The sequence below is a fragment of the Apus apus genome, chromosome 1 (assembly GCF_020740795.1).
Source record: "Apus apus isolate bApuApu2 chromosome 1, bApuApu2.pri.cur, whole genome shotgun sequence".
Classification (NCBI taxonomy): Eukaryota; Metazoa; Chordata; class Aves; order Apodiformes; family Apodidae; genus Apus; species Apus apus.
This window is the reverse complement of record NC_067282.1, coordinates 146,881,463-146,906,285: the sequence shown is the minus strand read 5'-3', so window position 1 is coordinate 146,906,285 and position 24,823 is coordinate 146,881,463. Positions and strand designations below refer to the sequence as shown.

The window sequence follows — 24,823 nt, the reverse complement described above, 5'->3', positions numbered from 1 at the left end:
GCACAGCCATCCTGCTCCATCAGCTGGTCAGCACAGGTTGCTCCCTGGCCTGCTTTCCTCTGTCAGTGTAGGCGTCCTCTGAGCACCTCAAGACTCACGGCCAGGCTGGCAGGGGCACTTGGCTCCCACTGAAATCCCCAAATGAAAGTTACCTCTTGCCTCCTCCTCCTCCTTGAGACATCAACAGGAGCAGCTGGGTGTGGAGCCCTGCCACGTTTGAATCCTGTGGTCTGGGATGGCACCAGCAGTGATTCTGGGGACCAGCCACAACAGCAGGCGCAAAGAGAGTACCATCTTCCCCGGTCTGGTCCCAGACTGGTCGCCTGTAAGGAGCTCCAGGGGGGCAGATCCAGACGGGAGTTAATGCAGGATCACAGCCCGAGGGTTTGTTTCCACCTTTGCCAGAGGCTTTGCATGAGTCTCAGCTTCCTTGCCTGCGTAATGGGTACCTGGTGACTGACCTTGCTTTGTAAAGCCCCTGTCAGGCAAAGGGGTTTCCAGGTAACTTGGCCTCACCTACAGCTTTCCTGTATGCACAGACAAAACTGATGCTAGTCGGGTTGGTGTTCCTACAGCAAGAGCTAAACCAGAAAGAGGGATCTTTTAAAATAAAATTGGGTGGAGGGGAGAGAGAGTCGTGGCTGTCAATCTCAGTAAGTAAACACTTCTTTGATGTGGTTCCTCTTTAAAAGAAAAAACAACAACAAAAACACACAAACCGAATGCTAAAAGCAACAACGTATGTTTATTTTAAATGCATCCGCTAAATATTTACACTGCAAGCAAGCTACATGGGGAAAAAAAAAAAGAAGAAGATAAATTGGAACTTTTGTCAGTGAACCAGATTGTGAAATGCCTTGAGGGAACAGAAGATTTATTTGGGGAGAGGGGGAGAGGTAGGAATTTTCCATGCTATTGTAAAACATGAGCTCAAATTATATGATCCCCACAGCCAGTGAATTGCAAAGCTTCAATCAGCTGCCTTTTTTTTTTTTTTTTTTTTCCCCCTCTCTTTTCTATAAAGAGGAGGGGGGGGAAGACAGAAGTGTTTCACCAACTTCTGTTGACTGTTCCTTTTTTCTCCTGATTGAAATGTGTTGTTAAACAAGATCCCACATAATCTCAGCAGAGGGTTTCTCTCGCTCGCTCCCTCTCCTTCTGGGAAGCCGCGATCAGTGCCATCGGCGCTTGATTATTTGCAAACTCCCTTCACTGCCTTTTTTTTTTTTTTTTTTGCCTTTTTTTTTTTTTTTTTTTTTTCCCCTCCTCTCCGTCTCGGTCTCCGTCTCCCTCTCTCTCCCTTCGTCTCTCTCTCCCTTTCTCTCACCCCCAGTGCAACTTTTGCGAGCGCCCCGGCACACGCAGCCATGCCGCGCTGAGAGCGGGGGCATCGCGCCAGCCCCCCTCCTTCCCTCCCTCCCTCCTTTCCTCCCTCCCTCTCTCCTTCCCTCCCTCCCTCCCTCCCTCCCCCCCCAGCGCCGCCGTCCCGAGCCGGGGGGGCCCCGCCGCCCGCCGCCCCTGCCCGGCCCCGCGCCTCGCCCCGGCCCCGGCCCCGGCCCGGCCCGGCGCCGCCGCCCCCCGCCCGCTCGCCCGCCCGCCCCGGCCGCGTCGGAGGGCCGGCAGCGGGGCTGGATGTGCCCGGCTCCCCCCGCGTTGAGGCGGGCAGCGATGCAGAAGGCAGGCGGCAGCTTCGCCTCCGCCGAGAGACACCCGCTCAAGATGGCAGATGTGTGTTGAGTTTGGGGGGCTGCGATCTCGCGTCGTTCGTGGCGGCGTTGCCATGAATAACAGGCGTCCTTGCACCGATGGCCCCCATGTACGAAGGTAAGCCCCGGCAAGGCACGGCCCGCCCTGCCGGCACCCCTCGCCCCGCTGCGGGAAGGGGGTGGGGGGGGGGGGGGGGGGCGGGGAACCGGGGGTCCTCGGCTGGCCGCGGCTCTCCGTCCCCCCGGCGTTGTTGCGGGGAGGCTGGCGGCGGGGCACCCCCTGCCCGGCGCCCGGGGGGAGCGGGGCGAGGCGCGGGTCGCCGCCCGGCTCTACTTCCCCCTTGCCCCCCCAGCCCTCTCCGGCCCCGCCGTGCCGGGCGCTCGGGCCGCGGCGGGGGGCGGTGGGTGAAGTCCGTGCCGGTGCCGAGCAGAACAATGAGGTGGACGGAGCTTGCCCTGCGCCTCCGTGTGTGTGTGTGCGTGTGCCTGCCTGCCTTGCCCGCCTGCTCCTCGCTGCAGTTTTCATTTCCAGGACCGGCCACCCCGCTCCTTCGCCGGTTTCCCAAGAGTTCTCCCCGCCGGGGCTCTCCTCCGGGGCGCGGAGACCCCGCGGGCAGCGGCGGCGGGGACGGGGCTGCCGGCAGCCGCCTGTCAGCTCCTCCGCTTTCTCCTTCAGCCCAGCCCGGGCTGCAGCGAGAAGCCCAAGTGCCCCAACTTAGTTTTTTCGGGTTGCACACAAAAAAAAAAATAATAAAAAAATTAATTCCGGGGTGCGTGGGGGGGAAGGGCTGGCAGTGTGGTGTTGGGGCGATGCGTATTGCAGGGTGGCTGTTTAAAACTCGACACATTAGAAACGGTATCGGGGTTCATTTAAATCCCCTCGCGATGCAGTTTTCCTCCTCCGTCACCCCTCCCGGCTCCGCGCTGGCCCGGGAGCGTTACATAAACCGGAGGGACATCCACCCGGCGGGCGCTTCATCCCGGCCGGGAACTGGTCGGTCCGCGGCGGCGGAGACCCGGGCGCCCGGCGGGGAGGTGGCGGGAGGGGGGGGGGAAGGGAGATGGGGACACACGGTACTTCTCTCCCCGTAGGTAGCGAGGCCGGTAAAACTTATCTGAGGAGAAAATCGAGCTCGGGCTGCAGCGCCCGAGAGGAGGGCGCTCGGCGGGCGGTGTAAAGTTACCGGAGCGCCGGGTTATTTCTGGGCAAGCCCCGGGCTCACCGGCGGTGCGGAGTTTGGACTCCGCGAGCAGCAGGCAGACAAAGAGGAGCGTTTTACCGTAGCGGAGGGAGGGCGGCCGTCCTTCCCCGCCCTCGCCGCTGCCGGGCACCGGACTGCCCGAGCCCGGGGAGGCCGGCGGCGCCGCCGGGGGGCGCGGAGGGGACGCGGTGGCAGTGGCGGCGGGGCCCTGCGCGGCGGCGGGCCGGGGCCGGTGCCGGCGGAGGGGCCGTGGCGGGCCCGCGATGCCGGTCGGGGCCGGCCCGCCTGCGGCGCCCTCTGCCGGCAGCGCTGCGCCGCCGAGCGGCCTCAGCCCCCGGGCCCGGGCAGCCCCCGTGTGCCCGGGCCGCCCCCAAAGGCGGCGGGCGGCCGAGGGCGCCTGTGGCGGGCAGGGGGAGGCCGCCGCCGCCGCCGCCGCCCGGCCGCCGCCCTCGTCCCCGGGCCGCAGGGGGGGCTCGTAGCCCCGACGCGTACCTGCCCGGCCCCCGCCCGTGGCCCCCCGCCTGGACGGGCCTGTCGTCCGCCCCGGTGCGGTTCCGGACCGCCGGTGAGGCCTGGCCGGCATCTCGCCGCCCGCCGCTGAGGCTGCCCAGCCCCTCCCGAGCGGGCGCCGCTTGTAGGGTGGGTAATGCGGCGTTTCCTCTGAAGTTCGCTCCTCTCCGGGCCGCATCCCCCGGGTGGGCGGCGGTGCGGTGCCCCCGCGGCGGGCGGCGGCGCCCGGCGGCTCCGCAGCGGCCGGGGGCGGAGGGAGGCGCGGGGCCTGCGGTCAGCCCGGCCGCGCTCCGCTTCCCGGCGCGCCGCAGCGGGCGCCCGGCACGGCCGCCTCCCCGGAGCCGGGCAGGGGAGGGGAAAGGGAGAGGAGGCCTCGGCCGCAGGCGGGGCGGGCAGGGGGCTGGCTTCTTCCCGAGGAGAACGCGGCGGTGCCGCACCGAAGCGTGCGGTGGAAGTTTAGCGGTTCCTTAGAGCATCCTAACTTCGGCGGCGCCCGTCCTTTTCTGCCTGGCTGGAAACAGAGAGATGGAAAAAATGCCCCGAAAGGCAACCCCTACAAACAGGTTCCCTGCAGCCGATACAGAAGAGCCCGCGTCCATCTGCAGCACACCTCAAGCCCTGAAGTAGGTGAATATCCCAAATGGCTGGAGCCAGTAGATAGCATACAGGCTGATAAGGGTTGTTTTATCTGCTTTGTGTTGCAGTATGTTTGCGGGTTAAATTGCTGCTGGCTGGCGTCAAGGGAGGGGTTAATGAATGTTTTTTTGCCTCCTAGTTGCCATGAGAGGTCCTTAGAATTCCCTGCAATATCACAGTGCATAGATAAAAACTTACTTATCGCAGGGGATGTGATTTCCTCCTTGGAAGGAGGCAAGGACTGCCATCCTCCCTTACAAGCCTCACGTCATGTGGATAACCACTCTGGTCTGTAGCTCTCCCCTGGAGCAGCAGGTACCGTCAGGCCACTGAGGAGAGCAGCAGAGCTGAGGGGTTGGACCAGTGGTGCTGTGGCTGGCAGTGGCTTCTCTGCTCCTGCCCTTGGACAGGCCGTCTCTGGTGGCATAGACCCACACCCACCGCCACCACCACAGGGCAGGCGAGGGTAGGTGAAACAGTATCTCCACCGTACGGATTTCAGAACATAGGCTCTTTGACAGAAAAGCCGCCCCGGGAGGAAATGTGACACCTTGGAGGCCTTATGAAATGGTTCCAGTAGAAATTTAAGTGGGTGATAACATAGAGCACATGCAGACAGTCACACGCAATTCTCGATCTGGAGATGAGGGTGGTGTGTGCCTGTGCAGAGCAGCTGGCTTAAATACTGGTTCTGGGAAGGAGAATGGTGTCTCACCTGATATTAATAGTCGAGGCACGATAAATAAGTGAATATCTGGTGTGAAATCCTCCCCCGCACACACTGTGCAAGGAGAATTTTCCCATTCGTTTTAAGGAATTCGGAGCTTTTCCTCTCGTCTTCTCCTCTACTGGGTTTTTCTCATTCATTTTTTTTTCTGGGTGTTGCAGAGCTGAGCAGTAAAATGAAGGATGGAAAAACCTACCAAGTAAAATAAAACCGAAGTAACACTGCAGCGCAGTGTTTGACCTGGATTTTAGTTTTGGTTGTGAGCCACACAGGAAAAAGTGTTGGGCTTCAGAGCAGGCCTCATCAGGTGTAATCCTGCAGGACCTCTGCTCCAGAGCTGGGCAAACTAATGGCCACTGTCCCACTGGGGTCTGGAGATGTGGCTTTCTCAGAGGTGGCTCTGTCAGCTTCAGGGGTAGCAAATGGCCTGAAGCAGGCAAGCATCTGGTTTTTTGGACGCTCCTCTAGGCAATGTTGCCCTTGCTGTGCAAATAGTCATCAGTACGCTACTCGTGTGACATTTCCTCCTGTGCAGAGAACAGAGCCAGTCTCTGTGAACCAGGGGAGACCCTTTTTTATGAGGACTTGCTGCTAGACGTCACCAGTGCATGGGCTGTGAGTAGCTTTCTGCCCTGGGTGGGTGTCTCCAGTGATTTCCGGGGTGTCTCACACCCGGTGTCCTTCAGAATTGGGTAAAAAGAAGTGTTTATATGCCTTAACTTTATTTTCTAAACAGTGATTACCTCTGTTTTGGTTTTGTTCCACTTTGCTTTGCTTCTTACTTATTCCTGACAACTTTGTTGCAACTCGCTGTATATTTTTAGCAGCCGCATCAGTAGTTTTCTGTGTGGGTGGCTTGTGGAATTAGTCTTGGTAATATTTGTATATTGCACCTCGCCACCGGTGCTGCTGCTGGAGTTCAGCACAGGCAGGGACCTGCCTGCACACCATCCTTGTCACACGAAGGGCTGGGAAAGCCTGAAACTCTGACCCCAGATCTGTCGTTTAACACCAGGAACTGGACAACCCTGCTGGGTTTTGAATGCATCCTCAAATCTCGTTAAAGCGCATGGAACTTGCTTGTCGGGGAGGCGGCACCAGTGAGGCGGGGTAAAGGTCTTTACCCCAAAGTTCATGCAGGGAGATGATAACTCAGAGGCGCTTCCTGTTTATGAATTAATAAGCAGAACTTAAACTAAGTCAATGCTGGGACCAAAAGTTTTTATTAGCTCAGGATATGGCCATAGCCAGGATAACAGGAAGCCCCCTCCAGTTCTAATTATTGTTCTTATCATGCTGCCGCATCTAGCGATTAAATAAGTTTGAGCTGTAATGGGTGAAAAATGCTGTTTTATTTTCGGAAGTGGAAAGAGCACTGCCCTGGGACCAGGGGCTGGAGCGAGCAGACAAACAACACACTTGGACAAACAGGCAAGCACAGTTACTTGCCACCGTCGTTGGCCCTTGAACGCTGTATGGCATGTTCCTCTGCATGGCTGTAGTGGGAGAAACCCTCTTGGCTTTGGCTGGACACCTCAGCTGTCCTGGAAAACAAAGCAATTTTCATTTTCCTGTGCCTTGGTTTCCCCATTTACCCAGTGGTTGTTGACCACTTTCATGTGGTGCTTTGAAACCACTGGGTGTTGTTTCATCCAAACTGTGGAAGAGCTATGTGGCTATGCACCGTGATCGGGGTAGGTCTTTTACTGATGGAGGACAGCCCGGAGACCTCCTTGATGACTGTGAGCATTTTGAACTTAGGTCAACCTGTAGAAATTGGACCATTTATTCAGAAGCAGCTAACATATTTGGGTGGCTAAATGAGTAAGGCTCAGTTTTTGTCACATTGCAGCAATGGCGTGTAAAAGTATGTGGATATTTGGTCAGGGAGAAAGTTCTGGGAAAGCAAATAATGGAAGGCTTGCTGACCTGGGCATGGAGGTAAATCCCTGTCCTGATTGTGGTCCTCACCAAGTGTCTCCCAGATGATGGTGTTAGAGCAGTCCTGCCAGGTGGTGGGGTCAAGGGCAAGTTCAGCTACCTTCTGCACAGACTGAGCTGAGACACCAGTGTGAGACAGATTAGACCACGTCTCTTAGGTGAAGGAGTTGAGGCAACTGGAATAACACGTACCTTTGGGCAAGACTTCTCAGAAGGGGAGTTTGCAAAGGCATTTAGCGTGGGCTGACAGCTATTATGGTGTCCCCATCCCTGTTTCTGTAGGGAACGGGTAGGCTGAGAGTGGATGTTTTTGAAAGTTCCTCCCTTTTCCTCTCTTTCCCAATTTAAGAACATATTTTAAGGTCTGTGCCTAAATTTAAGCTCACAGGCAATGCTGCTGACTTCATTAGAATTGTTTATGTCTTTAAAACTGGCCACATGCTGAAGTACCTTTCTGACTCATGGCCTCTATAGCTTAATCAGTCCATTTATAAAAATGAGGTTGTTTCCTCACCCTTACTAGGAAATCTCTGTCCTCCGAGTGTGTAATACTATTTATAGGGCTTTTTCTTGCTTTTGGAAGGTTAACTAGCAGATAACAAAAAGTGAGAATTACACGCTATTTAGAGAAAAGGTTGTTTCTTCTGCTTGCATACAATAATACAGACTAAGGTGTTTAACAGGAGGCCTTCTCTTTGGAAAAAAATTCCTCCTTGCAGTACAGAGTTCAGCTTTTTTTTTTTTTTTCTTTTAAATAAACGCAGCTGGTAATTTCACTCAATAGGGCATTTAGCAGTTTGTCTGTTTCTCATGGGGGCAGAGCAGAGGCATGTTACTGCCTCTCCCCATTTACAGAACAGAGGGACAGACTGCATCTGATTCCTCCCTCACTTGGCCACATCAGCAACTGAGGTCCTTCCTCAGGAAAATACAAGTGCATGTATTTTGGAACCACCCTTGCATTCTGATCGCCTTCTGAGTTGGGCAATTTCAGTGGTAGAATTCATTCTTCTAAGGCTTCCCCACGCAGGTGAGCAGAGGAGCAGTCCCCATCTCCGTAGGCTTTGAAAGGCATTGCCACATTGCGAAATGCCTTGGAGAGACCAGTCAGGGCCAAAATCATTAAAAAGCTGAATTTATTTATTTAATGGAAGTAATACTTAACTGTACTAGTGTGTGTTTAAGCAATGCTGTGTATGTTCAAGGTGCTGTATAAAGAGTGGCTGTCCGATCAAACAGGATGTTGCTGAAGAATGGAATCTTTTACTTACAAGGGAGGGTGCAAAGTAGCCAGCGTCCTTGAGATGTGAGGCCCTCAAGCCTCTCATGGGTTCAATTTTGATTTCAGAGTTCATAGTGTAGATCAGCAACAGCTCCAGTGGAACCCAATGGAGTTAAATGGGCGGAAGCGCCATCTCCACGTGGAGGGCCTTAGCCTATCTGTGTCACATGCTGGAGGAAGAGGTAACTTATGCTGGGTGAAGGATGGCATAGTTTACTCTCTTGGTTTTCTTCAGCATTTCCCACAGAATGGGACGTTTTCCTGGAGAAGCTGAAGCTCACTCTTTATTCACACTCCCCTCTCTGTCCTGCTCACTTTGAAGGACGTGTGCCGACATCTGCCTCTGGAAGCATGAAGTGAGAGCTCCTACCCTGAAAAGCAGGAAAGGTCACCCCACAAGGCAGTGATATTGGCCAGAGATATTTGGGAAACTCTGAAGGGCAGCTGTCTTCCTTGTTCATTATAACCTGTAATCCTTAAAGGCATTAAGCAAGACCTGGAACAATGGTGTTACACAGCAGTACCGTGCAAGCTCATGTCTCTGCTTCTAAATGTTGACAGGTTTATCTTGGTCTGTGGGCTATGCTGAAATGCCAGAGAAACTTAGCTGTCACCAAAATTGTTGAAATCATAGACAGTGGACATAGGAAAGATTTCATAAAGCTTTTCAATGCAGTCTGTGCTATACCAAATGCGTGCTTGTCCAGCATGTTCCCTTAACATGCTTGTCCAGCATGTTCCCCGGGTAGTGAGGGTCCACAGCCTGCGTAGGCTGTCAGTGCTGCCTTTAGCTGTCTTTGTAATTGAGAAGATTTTACCTATGCTATAACTCTGCTCTGCTTTGCTTTCTGTGTTTCCTGTCCTACTAACAGTGGGTGTGGAAAAACTATTTCTTTCTCTTTGTCACGTCTCTCCTTGACTTTATGTTCCTTAAGCTAGATCCTATCTCATACAGATCCTTCAGCTTTCTGCTGTGTCTTGTTTCCTGCAGCTCTGACTATCCCCCTGCTTCTCTGCGTTCCTTTCAGTTTGTCCACCTCTCTCTTGAATGGCACTGCTAGAACACAGCACTTTTTAACTGGATTCATATGCTGGCCACGTGGAGCCGAGATATTCCTTCACATCTCTTACAGGCAGTTCTCCTGTTTGGTTTAACTTTTGCACTGTGACATTGTTCATCTATGTGTAGTTTATGATGCACCATGGCTCCCAGATCCTGTCCAAGAGGTCTGATGCCTTGTGAGCCTTTTTCTTCCCTGCCTATGTGAAGCTAGCCTTTCCTACCTAAGCATATGATTTTCATATATGTTCTATTTGAATTTCATCCTGTAGCTTTCCATTTTATCTGAATTGTATTGAATTCTAATCTAATTACCCTGACTATCCAGCCCCTTTCTGCTTGGTGTCACCTGCCAACTTAAAAAAAGTGCAATCTCTGTTTCTTCACCAAGATCAGCTTTACTTTCCACTCTGCAGTCCCAAATAGAAAGCACAGAAAAGAAATAGTTTCTTAAAAAAAATTAGAACCTTGCCCCCAAAATATAAAATAAACTGAAAAAACACAAAACACTGGCATTGTTTTTACACCTCCTTTTATTCTGCTTTTGAAGTATTCCTAAGAGCAGTTGTATTTGTTGTATTAGCACCAGTGCCAAATGAAAGCAGGACCTTACTGCACTAGGCATAACATGGACATGGAGGGGTAGATAGTTAACATCCCAAATAATTTGCATTTTGTGTAGATGAAGACACAGGAGAGTGGGATTATACAAATCTGCTGGGGTCTTTGAGGAGAGGGTTTCCTTAAACATTTTTTGACGGGCTCATTTGGGGAAGGGAGGTATGAGCTGGAGGTTGAGAAGCAATAAGGAAATAGGTCAGGAACAAGATTGAAGAGAAGAGAGACAGGTGGGTAAGGAAGTTGAGGACAAGTTACTGTAACAGGAGAGAGGGAGGTGATCTCTGAAAAGAACAGGGGCTGAGGCTGTCACAGCCAAGGCCAGCAGGAACAGAAAGTTGGGTGAATTGCTGAAGCTCCTAGCTTGGACTATTTTTGCAGCTGTCCTTACTGACTTTGGCTTCTCCCACATTTTCCCTCCAGTTGTCTCTCATACCTTTGGAAGGGAACATAGATAACTACAGGAGATACCACCTTTATCCTAATGCTCATAGGTAGGATGCAAAGTCTGCCTAGGAATTGCCCAGGTGAAGCTGAGACCAGAGGCAAAGCTGATGCTATAAAATTCCAGTAAAATCTCTGATCCTGCTCTTCATACTTGGGAAATTCTGGTGGGGCAGAGATCAGCTGAAACACCAACACTTTTCAATGATCTGAGATCCCTGTGACTTCCTCCCTTGCTGCCATTGCCCTTCCTGTGACAAAGGGGGCTACACAGGAAAACTCAGTCTGCCATCCTCCCTCTTCCTCAGCAGGCCCCACATGCTGAATTTTCCCGCAGCCTGCATGTGAGGGCACGTGACTGTCCCACCCTCTGTCAGTCCAGGCGACCGAAGCGGGTACGAGTGCAGAGGCACAGTCATCAGGGCCTGAGCTCATGGGTGAGAACTGCACGTGCATCGTGCCGCACACAAATGTGCGTGGCCTGAAGGCTGGGTGTGTTTTTGAGTGTATGTGGCTCAACATAGTAGCAGGTCAAGTATTGAGTACATTTGGCAAAAGTCTGTAAGGTTATGGCTTTCTCTTGGATGAAGAGAGCAAGAAAAGCTCTTTTTTTTTGCTTATAGTTTGGGGTCAGGGTGTTTATTTGCTACTGGATGTGATCCAGTGGATTCAGTTTGCCTCTGTTTATTTTCGCTTGAAGACAGGACTTTTTTTTTTTTCTAGTTACAGATCGTAAAGGCACATGGGATGGCAGATAGCCAGCAAGCTCCCTAACTATTAGCTGCCTTGGTGGGGTGTTATGCTAACACTTCTGGAGGGAATGTTGCAGCAGATGATGGAGGCTGATGGAGTCTTGAACGCTAGCAGCAAGGCTCAGAAAATATCCAGTCTCAGAAAACTTGCAGAACGCACCAGAGAAGTTTGGTTTTTCAGGAAGATCCTTCAGCTTTCCCAGAATATTTTTACTTGTAGGAAAAATTTCTAGGTATTCTTTATTTTTAAAACATGATTTGTGTTCTGTTCTTGCCTGCAGCAGCACCAGCACCATCAATGTATTTATCTTTTCTGTGTTAACACTTGCCATTCCTGGAATGTCTCCGGCTCAGCAGCTGTTTGTAGGTGTTTTTTTTTCTCTCCCATCGTCATGTACCTTTCCTTCCTGTTCAAGGCATCCATAAACCTCTCATGGTGACATCATAGCTGTTCCCATAGCAACAGATTATGATACTAGAACAGAGGATAATATCAAACAGGAGGAGGAAGAGATAAATTATGGTGTTTGTGTGTGTGTTACTGAGGACTTGATTATATTCCTACCTCTCTTCTGAGGATGTTGTCTGCCTCGTTTCTCCTCTGTTTATCTTACATGCCTTTTAAAGGTTAGGAAAAAGTGAAGGGAAAGAAAGACTAGAGGTCAGAACAATACAGATGCATATTTTCGTAGTCTCTGTATAAACCTAGTAGTCTGAGATTTATTTTTTTATCTCAGTGGTAGCTCTCCTGTGTCTCCTAAGAGTAATCTAGTCTGGAGAAAACTTTGGAGGCACAACAATCCTTTGATGCAGCTTCACTTTTTATTTTAATTATGAGTTATTTGTAGCCACCAGCAGCTGGGATCCCAAGTCAAAGATCTCTGTGCTGCAAATTTTTCAAAAGACATACAAACATGGCATGGCATTGCTCTGGAGAACTCAGTCTCTATTTGAAAAAGGATGCTACAGTTGCTCAAATCAGCCAGCTCTGGCAGGGGGAGAAGAGAGACGAGTACTCAAAATAACGCTATCAGCAGAAGTATTATATCTAGACAACACTGCAGCCTGCCCAGAGAGTGGTTATGGCAGTGGTGGTCTGAGCCTCACCCCAGTGTTAACTTCTCACCGTGGTGTTTCTGGACCTGCTTGCTGGTAGTGGGTCGGGGGCCTGGTTTGTCACCATGTGCATGGTCCTTTCGTGGCTTCAGGCTCCAACAGGAGCTGACAGCAGCAGGATTGTGGATGAGTATCCGTGTTGTTCCATACTTACATTGATAGGAAGGCTATCTATTGCTTAAAGCATGAGGCTAGATGTGAAGAACATCCAGCTGAAATGCATGAGGTTTTATTTTCTCCTAGGCAGAGTTTTGTGTTGGCAAATTCCAAATAGGCAAGAGTTTTTAGCAGGTCTCTTTTTTTCCTCTAAGTAGCAGTAATTTCTGGCCATCATTGCTATTTTCCTACTTAGATGATTGATTTCAGAAGCTGAAGAAAAATTTCCAAGAAAACCTTCCTAGATATCCACATAAGTCTGTGTGTGTGTGCAATCTTTAGTCTTCCTCTTGTGGCAAAATTTATGGGGAGTTAAATGGCCATTGCTAGTCTTTAAAATACCCAAACTAGGGTAATCTGTAACATGGCAAATCTCTGGTGATGCTCTTGAGCACCATAATACTGACAATTTTGATCCAACACTTAGGGGCTCTAGTGCACCAGTAAGGAGTACAGGGGAGGGATCTGGGCAGAGCACTAAGCCATAATGTGTCAGCTAGCTTTAGCAATGCAGTGGGGCAGAGGAGGATGTAACAGAGCTATTTTCATTAGAGCAATTCCATGACTTGCTGCAGGATGGGCCCTGGGACAGCAGTGGAGCAGTGCTGGGATTAGGGGGTGCCCAGCCTCCAGCTCCCAAGGCATCAGTGCACAGGAGCTTTGTGGCATCTTGGTGGGCTGCTAGTGGACTTGGTGGCTGTATGGAACAAAGAATTTTTGGTCCAGTTTAGTGCCACCAGCATGGAGAGAAGTTGGCAAGGTAGGAAGAATCCAACAAGTCACTGAAACTGCAGTGCCATTGGGGTTTAAAGTTGCTCAAGAAATATGCAAGCACAGAATACCTCAGCAGGAATTGATAGTTAGGTCACCTTCACGGAAGCTTATTGGGAGGCAGTAGAGACCACAGAGGACTGGTTGGTTGTGCTTCCCCTGTGCAGTGCCAGCATGGTGTGCTAGCCCCAGTTTCTGAGCAGGCTAATAGCATTATCCTGTGGGGAACAACTTCCTTAGTCAAGCCGCAGGCTGGTGGGGGCAAGGGAAATTCTAATGAGGTCCCTTTACAAAGGGAACATCACAGCCTTTCCTCTAAAGCCAGAATAGAACAAAAGGACAACTCTTGGCTGCAGCCAGTTTGTGGACATGGTGAAGAAACCCAAGACCTCATAACTACCCGAGTGTATGTGCCTACAAAGCAAGTGGGGATCACATTTAGTACAATTATAAATCCTTAATCTCTTCCATCATTATCACTAGCACCACCAGAAACCTGCCTTCCTGTTTATTTCCCCTTCTGCATTCTCTCAACATGGGAGTATGCATGCATTTAGCAAGGGGGCACAGGAAACACATTACAAACCCCATTTTAAAATAGCGGTACTACCTGACAAGGACATGTGAAACCCAGACTCGGGCATATCCCATTGATGGTGACAATGCTTCTCTTCAGTGTCATTTTCTCATTGTTTATCTGAGGCTGTGAGCACCTGGATAATGAAAATTCAGCTTTCAAATGCCTGTGCTGCCTGAAAGCCCATGCGAGTCAGAAGGGACACTAGATGCTGTTACTGAGCTGTGTGTGTGAGAATACAGGTGGGAGAGTGGATGTGTGTGTGTGTATGTACATGTTGGACTCTTTCCATGTTTGCAGGCATGTGTAGGAGTGTGCACACGTGTTTGCATGTGGCTGCATCCTTTCTGTTTGCGGAAGGCAACACGGGCCTGATTCTCCTTAGAGCTGTTATGCTGTGCTCTCACCAAATTGCATTTGTACCAGGGCTCTTTTCCACTGCAGGGAATGAAGAAAGGAGATTTATTATAAATATAAATTAGGCCTTCTGTGTGTTTGTGAGCTGTCACAGCCTATACAGGAAGAAATATAAGCAAGGTGAATGCGGCGTGTTTATGTGGAGCGATGCTGTGACAGTGTATGTGTTGGCAGGAGTGCTGTCTAGTCTCTACTAAAGGGGTTGGTTGGGTGAGTGGGGAAGGCTGTAAATCACTGCATGTTCAGGAGGGGACACTGCTACTCTGCCTGTAGAAGGCAGGGAGAGATTTTTGAAGCAATGTGACTTTTTCAGGCTGACTTTTGGTTGGAGGTGGCAACCCAGCAGCACACAAGAACTGTGAAATCCAACCCTGTGTTGGTACGGGCGGCACTTAAGCCCCGTGTAAGCCCTAATTTGAAGGCTTAAAGAGAGCTGAAGTGTGGCACCAAGTGCTGCAGCTGAACTTCACCCTTCTTGAGCTGTGACAACCTGCCAGAAGGGAAGCCAAGGGGCAGGACAGTCTCTGCCTTCTGAGCAGGGCCAGGAAACTCCAGCTGAACTTCTTGATTCCAGCAGAAGCATTGGATTTGGTCAGGTTTTAAACTGGAAATGTGATTAATCATGGCTGGTGATTCTGACCCCTGTGGTTTTCAATGGATGCCCAAAGAAGTTGTTGCAGTAATGGGCCTGTTCTGCCTGCAGCCCAGCTGGTCTCCATACGCCTGGTTGCATATGTTAATCCCTATAGTTCTGCCCCTGATAATCACTCTCTGTCTCCCCATCTTGTTGACTGCCTCTCTTGGCAGGCAGTGGGCTCAGCTTGCACCTGGTAGCAGGTGGCACCACTCCTGTGTCAGGCTCCTAAAGGCCACACAGGCATTACAGTAGACCTCTATCATGGGAGTCCCCTGCTTCCCTCTCCTGCCTGTGTCCCCCTCCCTGTGCTTGCTTCTTGCATAGGGACCCCTTTCATCTCATGCCTTCAAAGGGGTGCTAGGCTCTGTGCACCAGACTGAGGCTTACCATTTCTTCCCTTTCCTTTGCAACTGTGATCCCTGTTTATTTATTTGTACCAGTTGCATTTGCTTAAGGTCACTTCAGCATTGGATGCTTCCATTTATTTCAGAGCCCCATCACAGTGTAAAACACATCTGTAGTTTTAGGAAGGCCATAGAGTGTGGCCTGCTATGCCTGGGCTTGGGAGGGAGGATGTGGATAGGTCCTGAAGGTGGTCCCCAGCATGATGTCTGTTGTGTTGCTGGGAAGCAAACGTGCACCTATGCGCCCATACAGCCCCATGTCTGCAGATGTCCCTGGGAACATCCTGTGGCATCCTGCCCAGCTTCTTCCTCCAGTCAGGTCAGTGGGACTCCAGTACACTGGAGAGAGGTTCACTGGTGTTTGTCAACCTTTACAAGAAAACAGATGGTTTTTAAACCAAGGCTAAGACTGTAGCACATGCTGGAGACTGGAAGGTAACTGTAAATCCTAGGTCTCATTTGCACAAATACATGTGGTTCCAATCCTAAGGGCATTTTGCCTTCCCTCGCGCCTATACATTTGTTTCAGAAACATGTAAATTTAGTTTGGATTAGTTTCTTCAAAAGACCACAAAATGTGGCTGGGAGTGGGGGAGCTTTTAAATTACATTTGGCCCAGAGGGGATCAGGAGGATTTTGGATGTTCCATGGGGCAGGAATCCATGGATGTTTGTCATTTACATGCTGTCAGAATGGAACACTGAAGAGACTGGATATACCAGGAGAGCAGTACTGATATTTGCAACCTCTAACTTGTAAGTCTGCTGCTCAGATCAGACTTCTCAGCTTTCTTGTGGACCAGCGTATGAGACCCCACGTACGGTCATGTTTCAGGTGTGAACCTTATGTGTAGGGTCATCTGGTGAGTAAATGTCGTGTCATGTGGAGGGGGACAGGCTCTATGGCAGGTTTATCATAGGAGTGGAAGGTGATACTGGCCAGTTAGGTTCTTTCCAGGGCAGGAACCTACAAGATGCCCCTACTTCTCCAGAAAAGCCATCCCGTTTCCAGCAGGGTCCATGGAGCAAAGAAGAGGGGTTTGATTTCAGCCCTGAAGACACTGGAAGTAGAGACCTACCCGAAAGCTCAGAAGAAGGCAGCTGTGGTGGTGATTCCCAGGTGTTCAGCAGCAGTGGCACATTTATACCATTGGCCTTACCTGTAGCAAAAATTTTGATAATGTTTACTGGCTGCATACCAGATCTCAGAATCTTTACAAAGAGTTACAAACCAGCTAAGATAGCCTGCAGAGCAGGAATAGGACTGGGCTACACACTGTGGCTCCCTCCAGGAGACAGGAAGAACATGCTAGCAAGGTTGCATGGTGGGAGCTCTGCACTGACACAGGTTGTGCTATGTGTGCTTGGTGCTCTTTTTCCAGACCTGCCAAGTCAGTGTCTTTTTTCTGCACCAGCTCTCCAGGAGAAAAAAAACAAAGAATTGGAGGCTTGTCCACAGAGACTGACTGCTGGAGGAAACCCATCCAGCCCACCTGTTACTGTTGGCAGAGGAGAGGGAGAGGTTTGTGTCCTCTCCTGCCTTGCAGCCAGAAGGAATGCATGTGCCTGGGGACTTCCTGCTGTGCTCTCTTGCCATGCTGATGGGTTTCATGACATCACTTTTAGCACCTGAGGATAGGTGTGAAAAGGGAGGAGGTGGAGGAGGAGGAGAAGGTGGAGGTGGTGGTGGTGTGAGTTAATACAAGACCCAGTGGGAAGCAGCGGCAGGCAGTATTATTTCAGTGGTTTGAGCCAGAACTTTCTCTCTCATTAAATTGGGAACTGTTGTTCATCATCCAATCACTTGTAACGAATGTGCTGCTCAGTGCCATAGCCCCTAGTCTAGCTGGGAAGTAATTCACTTGGTATTTGCAGGCATGACATGCGTGCCATAAGAATTCCACTGTTAGCATTATTCCAGCATTAGCAAGGGGATATGAAAATAAATGATGAGCTATTGTTTTTCATTATTAAGTCCAGGCTTTTCTCTTCTCTCTCGTTTTCCCTTTCTTCATCTGTGAAAGGAGGGGCTTCTCTGTTCCTTTCGCTTTCAGAGCAGGCAGGTTGTGCCCTTGCTCATCTCAACTTCCCCATCCCCCTTCCAGACCAGGGTTTGGAGACCAGCCACAGCAGTCATTTAAATTACTGTAGGATGTCACAGCAGAATGATGTGACATCAGAGGGGACCTCAGCATTTTGTTACGGGTTTACGAAGCTGTTTTGTGTTCACCATCTTGCAAGAGGACCAAGCCCTGCTTTCTGTGGTTGTACTAGCAAGCCCAGAGTTCAGTGGCAGGTCAGCAGTTTAGTGCTTTGAGGTCATCCAGAAGCCTTAAATGACTCTGCTATTATTTAAGAAACAACCAACCAACCAACCAAAACAAAACAAAACAAAAAAAAGGAAAAGAAGAGGGAAAGCTTTTGAGGCAGCTATCAATCTGGATGTGCAACAACAGAACTTTGCTGGGGTCTACTGGCAGCAGTCAGTGCTTAAAAGAAGTCCACAGGGAAAATAAAGAGAGATCTGCCACCCGTGGTTATGAGGAGCATCCCTGTCCATTCCAGTGGACTTTCTTGTGTTTCCTGCAGAGCTTTATAAATGTGAAGGAGTTGATCATTACAAGGAAGTGAAGTAGTTAAGTACTGTTTATCCCTACTTTCTACTGGGGGCGACCAAAGAAGAAAGTGTAGCAGTTTCAGAGATGACCTGTTTCCAGGAGTCATCATCAGTTCATGGGGCTCCTTTAAGCTGGCATGTGAACACCCACCAGTGCAAAATAAAAGACTTCTTTGAAAAAATGGGCTTAAATATCCCCATGAAATCCCCAGACTGAGTCAGTACCAGCGCTATACGGGATTCCTGCGCTCTTAATCTTATTCTTAATCAACTAACCCAGGCAGTCTTTCATGTAGTTGAGTTGCTGCTCACTCCACTGGCCCCAGCCCACGTTGGCTGTTCAGCAGGCCTGGCTGAGCTGAAGGCAGATGGCAGGGTAGGAGCTTGTGCTGATCTTACTACTATTAACTCTACCACTCCTCTGCACAGCAAGCTGCTCCCTTTGAACAGCAGCAGAACTGTTTTTAAAAGCCCCGTGGCCCAGCATTGTGTGATGGAAAAGCTCATTTTGTCAAGGAAAAAGATACCTTGGTTAACTTTTGAGTGTAAGCTGTCAGGGATAACCTCAAGATGCTGGAAGAAGCAGACATAGGCTTTGAGCAACGAGCAGCAGCCAGCTGCAGGTGTCGTGTTCCCAACTGAGAGGAGACACGGGAAAGCCGTTGCTTTTTCCCCTCATGTTCTTTATTCATCCTTTCACAGGAGCAGTGTACATGCCAGAGCATTTTGTGACGTTGCATTGCACATTATCATGGTTTTGAAATCCAAAGCTACTGGGTTGCAGTACTTGTCCTGCTTCATGTTGCCAGCACACCTCAGCACATGGTGACCTGCAGTATGTTGTGGTTATCCAGATGTAGCCATGACCTGTGGGTCTCCTAAAATGTCTGAAGCTGGGTATCTCTCTCTCTCTCCCACCACCTGCACTGGCTGACATGTATGCATGCACACGTGCAGCGCGCAGCCTTTAGCGCCGATAGCATGTGTGGCTCTCATCAGTTCACGTCAGGATGATTACAGAGTCCTGTGTCTCGGAAATGGGGAGGCCGTGTCTCTCTGCCTGAGCTCCTCCACACAGCCCTCGCGGTGATTGCCGAGGTCCTTTCCGCTTGGAAGGGTTACCTGTTCTCGGTTCTTCTCGGATTTTGCAATACGCAGAAATGAGGTGGTGGTGTCACTGGGCCTGAAGCCATCAACTCATATTTACTTGTGATCTGAGAAAGCGATTTTGGTTCAGACCTCAAAGGCCAAGCTGCTGTGTGATTTAAAATGGTCCTATCAGCAGAAGCATATGACCTCATGGTATGAAAAAGCAGGAGATTAGTGAAGAAGTAAGCTTCTAAGGTATACAAATGTCCACGAGGAAAAAAAAGAAATATTTTAATAGAAGAGTCAATTGTCTGCGTAAGGGAAGGCTGGGGAAATGACTAATTTGCTGGTTCTGTTATACATGCAGTTTGATTCAGTTGTTCCTTCTTTGATTCAGGCCCCCTCCTTGGCTTTCTGTACCCCCTACCTTGCCTTGGCAGAAAAAGCCTTTTAAGAGAGAGTGGGTGAGGGAGGGTGGAAGGACTCAGTGAGGAAGGAGTTAAGGGAATGCTCAGTGGGGATTATAAAACAGCCAGGCACTTGGAAACAGTTAAGAAGAGAGAAACAGATCTGCCAGGAGGGAGTGTGGCACTGGAGCCGGTGGTTTATTTTCATGCCTCCCTACACAGCGATGCAGAAGGCTCTCCTACGATGGGGTTGGAGGTAACTATGCAAGGGGAACAGGGTTGGTGATGGGGTGGGGGTGGCAAGGTCAAATGGGGAATGGACTCATCTGGCACCAACTTGTTAACCCTTCCCACTGATCCTTGCCTGCATGCTCAGCCCTGGATGTGGGTCGTTCCCATTAAGGGTGGGAGGAGTTAGCATCTATGGTAGCCTGAGGGCACAGCCTTTCCCTGGGATCAAGGTGTCTTCTTTGCATGCTGGACATAAAATTAGAGTGGTCTCTTTGCTCTTGGCATTGCCGTGGAAAGCTGAATTCAGCAACTTCACAGTCTGCTCGAGCGTGGTGCTGAGAGCAAACTGTGGGCAGGTCTGTGGGTATGCCTATGTGAGTGTGAGTTGCATGCAAGGTCCTCTGTGAGCGTGGCTGTGGGTGGACATCTTGTGCAAGCCCACCTGGCCAGAAGAAGCCTTCTGTCATGCTCTGATGAGGTGGTCTTGAGTCATGAGGAGCTGTGGTTTTACTCACCCTGCATTTGTGCCTCAGAAGCCCAGCTGAGATCCTCTGTGTGCCATGCCAGGCACCAGTGCCTCAACAAGGGCAGAAGCAATTGGTCCCAGGAAGGAAAGGCTAATACAGACATCTGGAGGCAATGTGACCCCAAAGACTAGGTCACTGGCAGGGCTGTGAAGAGAAGCCAGGTTGCTTCAGGCTTCATCCATTGTGTTCTCCACATGCCCATGCTTGGGGCAGCAGCTAACCTCTTCCCAGTTTGAGGGGCACTGCTGCTGTGATGGTGAATTAAGAAATGAGCTGAATGCAGGCCCTGACATCTCCCCCTGTTTCTTCAGCTCTGTGCATAAAAAATCAGGTGTTTGCAGCCGTGTGGCAGTGGGAGCATATGTGGCAGTGACCACAGGCGAATACTGCATGTGTGGGACACAGAGCCCTGTTTTTTGTGAGGATAAAAACAGATGCAACTGTTGGAGCCAAAGTGTGTGGAGAGAAGGATTAGTCACTCTGCAAGTGTCAGGGGCTCACAGAGGAAATAAGCAGGAGTTTGCTGACTAATGCAGGTGGTATTTGCAGAGTAAATGAGAAATACGGAGGGAAAACCCTCTGTTTCTGAATTTGGAAGGGGAAAAAAAAAGAGAGAGAAGGGAAAAAAAAAAAAAAAAAGGAAGATGCACAGAGTTACTAATCAGCCCCCAAAGTCTCTGACCTATATCTCCCTCCTTTCCCTGGAGCCATTCCTGAAATGAAAAATTAATAGAGAACAACCAGGTTTTACCTCCAGGGTACCCTTTTAGGCTGTTATGTACTGCAGGCTGAGACCAGCAAACGGGACTTTGGTGTCCCACAGCACGATGTAGAAAGTGGAGTGTTGTCCATCCAGGGCATTGTGAGGACATCCAGAGAGACTGAAGGTGAGAAGGTAATCTCTCTGGGAAGGACGGTCTCTGGCTTCAGAAGGTTGGGAAAAGGACGTTAAGTTGACACGCTAGGTTATAAAGCAGACCAGTAAAGAAGGATAGTTCTTGAAGTTACAGTAACTTTATCTGGGGAAATGGAGGTGAGGAGTTAAAAAAAAAAAAAGTATTTCAGGTCATTAGCCCTCTGAGGGCCAAGTTCATTGTGTCTACAGAATATTCCTGCCTCTCTTCTCATTTTTAGTTGTTTAATGAGGAAAGAGAATTTGTATTTAAGAAGCTAAAACGTAGGGTTGTGGGTCAGGAGGTTTCATTTCCCAGTTCTGCTGCTGCCTTGCTCTCTAAGCTTTAGCAAGTCACTTTACTTTCTTCTGGCTCCATCTTTGTCTCTGTAGGATGTGGATTTTGATATCCTTTGCAAAGCATTTTCAAACCTGTAGAAGAAAGAGAGGTTTACATTTTCCAAGGTGACCAGGGCCCAGGCACCACGACAACAGCTGTGTGCAGTGCAGGAGAAGGAAGGCTGATGCTAGGGAGGTTTCTGCCTGCACTGGAATAGGCTCTGTGCCCACACAGCACACCCACAGCTTTGGGCACTGCTGGATTCACCCTCCTACATGGTGTGGGAGAGACAGGACCAAGCAGCAGCAGAGTGGTCCACACGGTGAGAAGAGATGCTGTCACCAACTGTGGCAGCACAGATAGCACAGATAGGTGTGGGATTGCTTTGAAGGGATTTGAGCATATATGAAAATCTGGTCCTTTCCCATCTCCTCATGTTGGATGACCTCAACTTAGATGTCCAAGATTACTAACTACATTTAATGTATAGGTCCGGATGCCTTATATTGTCTTTGTTGTGCTCCTTCATAGCCTAGCTCCTTACATAGTTGCAAGATACCTCAGTTATTGATATCTTTTGTGATAAATGTCCTCTATAACCTTAAATGGCCAGAAGCTGAGGTGTACGGGTTGTCTCTGCATAGACTTCTGCTTCTTCAGTAGCAGGATGCCTCATGCAGCTTGAGAAACTAGGTTATATAGCAGCTTTAATGGGGCTTTTTCCAGACACTGATTGACCTGATTCCTCGGACCAGCTGTTTTATTTATTAGGCAAAACAGGAGAAAAAGAATGTATCTCCTACATAAATGTTACTCATTGTGGGGAATGTTTAAGCTATTGTTTTGAGGTTTTTTTGTAAATTGATGTGGAGCTCTTAATTCATGTTGATTTTGGAGATGCCTCTTCATCTAATCCTGTTTCTGGAGAGAGATTTAGTTAATGTGCAGTGTAATTTGTCTAATGTGCAACTTTGTACATAGAGTGTACCCAGATCCAGCAGAAACAGTGGGTATAATGAAACAGCGCGCTGTAGTACAGTGCTGTAAATCCCTCTGTAATTAAAAATACTAAATTAGTCAATGTAAGTGTAGTCAGGAGACATTGCTAGCTGAAAAGAAGGGATATATGACAAGACTTTTCAGTGCAGGACAGAGAAACTGGGTCTGTGTTCATCTCTGCGTGCACACGTGGTATGTGTCTAGGGGTGGGACAGTTTATAACATCACTCGCCAGGAATACAGCTTGGGTGGCAGAGAGGAATCATCAGGAGCTACCTCAGGGTGATCCTTGCATGTTTGCAAGGTGGTGGAGGAACCAGTCCTCCTGCCAACTCCCATACTGTCTCATTCTGTTTCCCTCCAAGTTCTGTGCGTGCTGGTGGACAGTTGCAAGGTTGGATTTTACCCTTCTACAAAAGAGTCTCTACAAATAATTTATTGTTCTGGAGAAGGTTGTCACCAATGTTGGGTTGATATAAAAAAAAAAAAAAATTCCCCTCGTCTGTCTGTCTCTTTGTCTGTCTGTCTTTCCCAGTGTTACAACAGGTAAATTGCTGCCTGGAATTTTCAGATGGGCCGTTTTTTTAGGATTTTGTGAATCTCCTTGTAAGAGGGAGGAATCCATTTATAGCAGTGTAAGAGTCACTGGCTCTGAGTACTGTCCATCTGTCAGTCCTGTCCATTTTATGAACAGTATTGCCTGCAGTGCCTCACATTTGACTTATTTTCTCTTTCCTGAGGAACAGGAGAAAATGTGGAGCTCGTGTTCTAAGCAAAATTTGCTGTTTGGAACTGAGTAGTAAAACTCAGTTGTGCATTAAGATTAAAAATAAATTAATCTTGTTTATCTGAACAAAACCAGGATATGAAATAAAGCTTTAGTTACAGCTTGCATTTTAAGTTTGACATAATACTCTTAGTGTAACATCTGGCTTGTGTGGTTTCTTCAATAGCTGGATAATATCATGCAAGAAAAAGAAAAGTGTGTGTCATGGCAATGACTGCTGTTGAGTCCATCCAACAGCTTCCTTATTAGAAGACCCTTTTTTTGAGTTGCTCACAACTTGTCCAAACTTAAGCTCTCTAGGCTAAAATTTTCCATCCCAGCTGTCTGCCTCAGAGTTCTATAAGACCTCTATTGAAATTTTTTATTAATATTAAGTATAATGTATGTACAGATAAATGAGAAAACAAGCCCTCACCTGACCAAGCAAGTAAAATTTGCATGATACATATGTCAGGGGCACCACTTCCGTTGGCTTCAAGAACATCAGCCCAAACTTGGCCGAGTTTTAAGCCTTAAAAAAAATGGATGCTGCCACATCCTCAGCAGACAAAACAAGCCTCTGAAAAATTTGGACCTAAGAGTTTCAATTAGGCAGTTAAAATTAGTAGAAGCTTTAAATATTCATCTTTCTGTGCCTCAATTCTCTGCCCATGACATACACATAATACAGTGTCTTACTTTATAGAGAGCATTGTGAAAATACATTCCTTTATGTTTGTGAAACATTCAGTTACTCTGATGATGTGTACTGTAGGAAAGCCCATGAGTAAATTACCAATTTTGTCTGCAGAGCAGAGTGTGGCTGGTACCTAGTAAACAGGGCTTGGAGCCACACCTTAAACAGTGCAGAGAAGACAGAATGGTGGCTAATTGCTTGCTAGGTGAGCACTGTGTATCCTTCTGTGCTGGGTGAGGCCAAGGTCCCGTAGAAAAATAGCCTGTTATTATGTGATTAACAGCTAGAAAGGGGGCTGTTTGCACAGGCAGTCATAAAGCTGAGGTTTCCTAAGCCTTGCATTCTTGATTTGCAGCTTTAAATTGTCTTGCTTTCACCTTTTTCTGTTTTCTGTGTAGTTGTCTATCATGCAGAGTGGGCATTAGGAATAGTAAAAAGCCATTGCTCCTGGAAGAAGAAAGGGAGATGCCTGTGCCATCAGTCATGAGAGAGGAAAATTCTTGGTGAAACTTTGCATCCAGACATTGCGTATGGGAGCGTGTTTGACCCGAGAGAGGAAACAGTCTTTTTTTTCTCTTATGGCAACTGTTCTGTTTATGCTGTTTCTGCATGTAATGCTGCATGTAATAATGCTGCATACCATTAAACAGCAATGCCACAAACCAACAGAGTTGCAAGTTGTTTTAAAGGACAAGATCATCCCATTGCTTTTTGCAGTGGGACTTGTGGGAACGTGTTTTCTGGTTTTACTCTGGGTACTCACAGTTCTGGTTGCTCTCTCTCCCAGCTCCTGCCCTGTGGAAATCCTGAGTGGTGCATGCATGAGACTGTTATCTTTAACCTTGGAAAAATGATACAGTCCTGACTCACAGGCAGAATCACCCCCAAATCCCTCTGCTTTTCTTCACTTTCTTGTATTTTGCTTTTCTACCCATATGTGTTTCCTGAGGTAGAAGCAAGTAGCGTTGCCTGCAGCTTGTTACTAGTTCAGAGTTATCTGTAGGCAGTAGCAGGAGAGGAGGAGGCTCTGGTTGAAAATTTGAAGTAGAAATCGTATCATGCCACCAATGAGCAAGCTCCTAGGTGGCTGGGATGCACACAGCATTTGTCCATGTAGGATTATCTGTTTCTTCTGCAGTAACTTTGGATGGGAGTAAGCTGGTCGCTCCAATACTACAGAGGAGGTGGGAGTGAAGAGCAAAGATTGCCATGAGCCAGGAGCTATGGTGCAAGAGATGCGAGAAAGTTGTTTAGATACATTGACTTTAAAGGGTTACAGTTCAGCATGGGAACATACTGAGCT

At 49.0% G+C, this 24,823-nt stretch overlaps 1 protein-coding gene across 4 annotated transcripts in view; it reads left to right on the top strand.

Annotated features, from left to right (window-relative positions):
* The first annotated feature begins 1,279 nt into the window (after nt 1-1,279).
* HIPK2 (homeodomain interacting protein kinase 2) overlaps nt 1,280-24,823 on the top strand; it is a 127,983-nt gene continuing 104,439 nt past the window's right edge. The window contains exon 1 of one of the 4 annotated variants that reach the window (XM_051644012.1): nt 1,280-1,824. In XM_051644012.1, coding sequence (XP_051499972.1) covers nt 1,806-1,824 — 19 coding nt within the window. In that variant the 5' untranslated portion in view covers nt 1,280-1,805. Of the gene's footprint in view, nt 1,825-3,816; nt 4,046-24,823 lie in introns of those variants that run through there. The other 3 variants (XM_051644005.1, XM_051643987.1, XM_051643996.1) reach the window with 3 other exon arrangements.